The sequence below is a fragment of the Lampris incognitus genome, chromosome 5 (genome assembly GCF_029633865.1).
Source record: "Lampris incognitus isolate fLamInc1 chromosome 5, fLamInc1.hap2, whole genome shotgun sequence".
NCBI lineage: Eukaryota > Metazoa > Chordata > Actinopteri > Lampriformes > Lampridae > Lampris > Lampris incognitus.
The window spans coordinates 19,553,681-19,559,680 of NC_079215.1; the positions used below are offsets into that span (position 1 = coordinate 19,553,681).

At 47.4% G+C, this 6,000-nt stretch overlaps 1 protein-coding gene across 1 annotated transcript in view; it reads left to right on the forward strand.

Annotated features, from left to right (window-relative positions):
* The window catches only part of LOC130113339 (sphingosine kinase 1-like), a 72,386-nt gene extending 67,950 nt beyond the window's left edge, over positions 1-4,436 (forward strand). The window contains exons 5-6 of the mRNA XM_056280927.1: positions 3,560-3,827; positions 3,984-4,436. Coding sequence (XP_056136902.1) covers positions 3,560-3,827; positions 3,984-4,436 — 721 coding nt within the window. The remainder of the gene's footprint in view (positions 1-3,559; positions 3,828-3,983) is intronic.
* Positions 4,437-6,000: the final 1,564 nt, after the last annotated feature.

Here is a 6,000-nt window from a genome sequence, read left to right on the forward strand (position 1 = left end):
AGATGCTTGTTTACATTAAATTATATTACAGTCATTTAGCCGACTCTTTTATCCAAAGCGACTTACAATAAGTGCATTTTACATAGGAAATCAGAAGAAATACTAGTCATCAGAGGTCATAAGTGCATCTTCTCTCTAAACAAGCATCTAAGAGCAAAACCAGTGCTAAAGTAAAAGTGCCAGAAAGAGATTTTTTATCTTTTTTAAATGAGTGAATACAATAAGTGCTAAGAACAATTAACAGGGTAGTAGTTCTTGAAGAGGTGAGTTTTAAACTTGCGCCGAAAAGATGGGCAGCAACTCCGCTGTCCTGACATCAGTGGGGAGTTCATTCCACCACTGTGGGGCCAGGACAGAAAAGAGCCGGGACCGGGTCAATCGGCAGCAGGGGCCTCTGAGCAACGGGGCAACCAGGCGTCCCGAGGCAGCAGAGCGAGGTGGTAGGGCTTGACCATGGCCTGGAGATAGGAAGGAGCTGTTCCTTTCACTCCCCTGTAGGCTAGCACCAGAGTCTTAAACTGGATGCGAGCAGCTACAGGGAGCCAACGTAGGGACATGAGAAGGGAAGTTGTGTGGGAGAACTTAGGGCAGTTGAACACCAGACGAGCTGCAGCTTTCCGAACAAGCTCCAGAGGTCTGATGGCCGACGCCGGGGCACCAGCAAGGAAGGAGTTGCCATAGTCCAGCAGGGAGATGACCAGAGCCTGGATGAGCACCTGTGCCGTCTCGTCGGTGAGGAATGGGCGAATCCTCCTGATGTTATAGAGAAGAAATCTGCAGGAGCAAGCAACTGATGCAACGTTTGCAGCAAACAAGTCGGTCATCCAGGATCACACCCAGATTCTTCACAGTCCGAGTTGGCGTCACCATGGTGTTGTCAATGGTGATGGCCAGGTCTCGGTGCGGGCACCTTTCCCCATGAGGAACATCAGCTCTGTCTTGTCCAGATTGAGCTTCAGGTGGTGTGTCGCCATCCAATCCGAGATGTCAGTCAAGCACGCAGCAATGCGCGTCTCAGAGGGAGGAAAGGACAAGATAAGCTGGGTGTCATCGGCATAACAATGGTAAGAGAACTCATGCTAGCAAATAACAGAACCCAGGGATGTCGTGTCAGGCTCCGTCTGTCAGTACGTACTGAGTCGGCCAGCCAAGGGGCAGGTGGAGTTGGGCGTGCAGGCCTGGAGGTGAGGGGACAGAGATTGTCCAGAGTAGAGGAGAGGGTAGAGAGAAGAAGATCAGTAGCAGTGTCAGGGGGTAGGAGAGAGAAAGATTCAGGTGTAGGGAGGATAGAGGTAACAGAGGAAGAAAACTCAGTAGCGGAGAGAGAGCGATGGTGTCTACAGGTGAGAACCATGTGGGCAGGGGAAGGGGCTGAGGGGGTGAAGAGAGGGAGAGAGAGTAGGACATGAAATAATGGTCAGAGAGCTGGAGGGGAATAACAAAGAGACTGGAAATAGGACAGTGTCTAGTAAAGATAAGGTCCAGCTGGTTGCCGACCTTGGGTAGCAGGAGACGGTGAGAGGTGAGGGTCAAAGGAGGAGAGGAAAGAGAAACGAGGATCTAGGTTGTTAGTGTGGATTTTTTTTTACATATATAAATTTATTTCTGATTTCTCCCAATTTAGTGGCCAATCGATCCCTATTTTAATTCAAACACCCACCCTCGTACTGCATGCATTCGCCAACTGCATCTCTCCGGCCGGCTTTCGTGACAAGGCGACTCCAGGCCGAACCACCGTTTTTTCCCGACACACACAGAGACGCGTTCACGTGACGAACACAAGCCGACTCCGCCCCCCTCCCGAAGACAACGTTGCCAATGATTGCTGCTTCATCAAGTCCGGCCATAGTCGGATCTGACGAGACCGGGGCGCGAACCCCGGTCCGTTAGTGTGGATTTTGAAGTCACCGAGAAGGATAAGTGCAGAGTCATCAACAGGGAAGTGTGAGACAAGTGCGTCAAGCTCCTCCAGAAACTCGCCAAGGGGGCCTGGTGGGCGGTACACAACCATGATGGTGAGTTTGAATGGATAAGAGACAGTAACAGCATGAAATTCAAAAGAGGGTGGAGAAAATTGTGGAATGGAAATGAGAGTATTTCCATTTCAGAGAGATTAGCAGGCCAGTACCACCACCCCGCCTCCCAGCTCTGGGAGTGTGAGAAAAAAAAAAGAGTACACATCAGGCAGAGCTGCGGGTGTGGTAGTGTTTTCTGGCATGATCCAGGTCTCAGTTAGAGCAAGAAAGTTGAGGGACAGGAAGGATGTGTAGCCTGAGATAAACTCAGCTTTTGGCACCGCGGACTGGCAATTCCAGAGCCCTCCTGTCACGACTTGCTCAACGTCAGTAGAGAGAGTGGGATAAATGAGATTGGTAGGGTCACAGCGCCTAGGAGTGACCCAATGTCTATGCCAGCCCCGGGAAGAGGAAAGGACAGGAATGCGAAGGAAACACATAGTCTATACTAGGTACACAAAATACAGATGACTGACAAGATCTAAAAAGAGCAGTCCATGCTTGACGAAGTCTTGGCTTGAAAAAGTCATGCTTGCCTTTGTTCACTCTAGCCTTCATTCAACTTAGACCTGTTTGCCCTCGGCTTGTTTGCCTGACACTTGGAAGCGTTAGCTTCCAAGTAGCAGCAGTGATTTAAAGAACACTGATTGATAATTGTCTGCCAGGAGTGCAGGCCACACCCTGGCCACGTAACACCCAGTTGGCCAAAGAGGTACACTGAAAATAGGCTTATTGTCCAGAAACTGGTCACTTACGTAAAACTCTATCAAACCTCACACAATACTATTAAAACTGCAAACAGCAAGTTACCTAGGAATATATTCATAAGCTAAAAGGATAACTATGTCAAAACAGCTAGGCAGCAAGAAATATTTAAGGACACACTAGGTGAAAAACAGCTACGGCTAGAATAAGTAAATAAGACAAGTAAGTAAATAGAATAAGACAGCTACAGCTAGAATAAGATCCCACTAGGAACCAACAGCAGCTGTATAGAGAAAAGGACTAATACTCAAGCAGCTGGAATAAGACTAATAGCAACTTGTTAAGCAAGAAAGATGGTACTAGATGAACCAGCAATTCAGAATCACTCCAGAAGTTAAAATTCACACTGTTTAGAGAGAAGATGCACTTATGACCTCTGATGACTAGTAGTTCTCCCGATTTCCTACATTAAATGCACTTATTCTAAGTCACTTTGGATGAAAGCGTCGGCTAAATGACTGTAATGTAATGTAATGTAATATAGGCTTACAAAAAGATCAATCTGTAAAAATTTGTTATCAAAAGTGCTTTAAAAGAGGAAACCCGTAAACCTTACCTCAGTTTTACGTTTGAACCTGACATCTGTCGATGTTGTTCAGCCCTAATATATGGTGTTGTTTTTTTTTCTCAAAGTAGTATTGACAGTATATTGCTGTCTTGTCTCTTGCGTTGTTTTCATTCTACACTGCTGCTGTACAGCCCAACAACCACATGGGGACTGGTAAAGTTGATCTTTAAATTGTCCATCGGGTCTCTCTCTTTCTGTTTCCTTTTTCCAGAGCCATACCAGTGTCTAGCGAGGAGCTGCTGGTGAGCTGTGGTTTCCTGCTGTGTAAAGGCCTGGTGTCCCGCATGTCTCTGGTCTCGGTCCACTTGCCCTCCAGCCCCCGTCTCTTCTCCTTCCTCTCGCTTGCCTGGGGCTTTGTGGCGGATGTCGATGTGGAGAGTGAGAAGTACCGGCACGTCGGAGCCGCCCGCTTCACCGTGGGTACCCTGGTGAGGCTGGCCTCACTTCGGGTCTACCGTGGTAAGCTGGCGTACCTCCCCGCCACCGAGGAGGAGGTATGCTCGGGTCATGACACTAAGCCACTCTGCAAGGCTCATTCCCCGTCCCTCACATGCTGGCCCTCCAGGGACTCCTCCTGTCAAAATGCCGTCCACCACAACTTCCACAACTCCTGCAACTCCAACAACTCACTCAAGGGGGGAAGGAGGGAGAGTGCAACATCTCGAAACGTCACCAACACTCCCATCGGCCCCGTGGACTCTCTGCTGCCACCACTGGGACAACCACTGCCCAGTGACTGGGTGGTGGTGCAGGAGGAAGACTTTGTCCTCATGCTGGCCATGTACCAGTCCCACCTGGCAGAGGACCTGTTTGCGGCCCCCAATGCTGCCTTGGACGACGGCGTCATCCATCTCTTTTATGTCAGAGCAGGAATATCACGCACTGCGCTGCTAAGGCTGTTCCTGGCTATGGAGAAGGGCACACACCTGTTGACTGACTGCCAGCACCTGGTATACATAAAGGTGCGGGCGCTAAGGCTGGAGCCCTACTCCTCCAAAGGGGTCATAATGGTGGATGGCGAGGCGGTGGAATATGGGCCTGTGCAAGCACAGGTACACAGAGGGCTGGCGAGGTTAATCAGCGGATGAACCAAATGGAGGAAACAGAGTTCAGACTGTGTTTTAAGCAAACAGCTTAACATCCAGAGGTGTGAGAAAGCTGAGCGGGTATGATCACCTCAGTCATTGTCAGACTTTCAAATTGGAAACTCAGAGGTACAATAGGAAGTCCAGAAGGACTGGATATAAGATTTGTTTCACTGTTCTGTTATTGTGTGTTGAGCTGTGCTATCTTCAAAGATATTCTCATAATGGTACCTACATTTAAAAACAATGGACCATCAACTGGGGCCTGTTGTGATATATAGTGGGGCAATCAGTACCTTATTGTCACACACACACACACACTCCCACACATTTCTTCATTTCTACAGGAGACATGATGTAAAGTCTAGCCTGTAAAAGAAGAAGCTCCATCAGCATCTTTTGTGGTGATGCTTCTCTTTCTGCCACGTACACTTGATTTACTATTACTGCTCTTTTACCACTTGGGCAATGATGAAGAATCAGATACATGCCTTCATGTTTCCTCTACAGTGCAGAGAGAGAGAGCGAGAGAGAGAGTTATTAAGAAGCCGGGAAGGAGCACGGATTATAATGTAATGGTGCTGGCTTTAACTGAGGTGATCAGGCTTTTGGACTGTTCATTTTGAAATCAACCTCAAAACCCTCTATTGTCCACCAATGGCAATGTGCAGATTTAGTGAGAAGGAAACCTAACTCTGCGTTTAGGACATTGGGGATTAACAGTATGCTGTGGCGCTCTGATGTACGACAGAGTGAGCGCAGGGGAACCTTAACACTGTAATCGTTTGTAGGTTAATTCTGGGATCCGTGATTTTCCTGATCTGTCCCTTTCTCTGGCAGGGAGAACTACAGACAAGGTGTAGCCGCAAAAAGATGCGTTTCTATCAACGTGTTTTTATGCAAGATTTGACGTTGCCTTTAAGATAACATGAGTGGAAATCCCAGAATTTGGGAGGGAAAATGGCTAAATAGCACATAAGATTTTTACGCTTGCTTGGTGTAGAAAGGTTGACGTTTTGTAAAGAGAAAATGCAATAAATGGTGATGTGAAACAAATTTTCCCATAAATTATGACATACAGCATCGTCATGTCATGCGACTGTGCTCGACCATATACAATTATGGCGGACGGTGTCACTACGCAATACATAGCAGTGAAATTACCTCATTTCTTTGCCAAGCAGTGTGGAATATGTCCAGGTAAAGCCAACATAAACCTGCGATGACAGATGGCAAGTTACAGGTACATGTCAAAAATTATCCATTCTGTCCCGAGTTTGCATTTACCATTAGTTGTCAGCTGTTGCTGGTAGGGTCCATTATGGGCGTTGTTTTGATGACGTAGTGTTGTCGCGTCATTTTATACGGGATGTTTTTTTTTCAAAAAGCAGTTGATGGAAGCACGTACTAATTTGCGTTTACTTTCGTCGACTTTTCAATATTTCGCTCAAAATTCCACATTAAGGTACATTTGGATGGAAACAGCCATTGCAGCTCGTGTGCCGCCTGGCAGCGGCGGCGCCAGAGTATTTTTTTTAGTTAAACTGTGGTAGGGCTAATCCATACA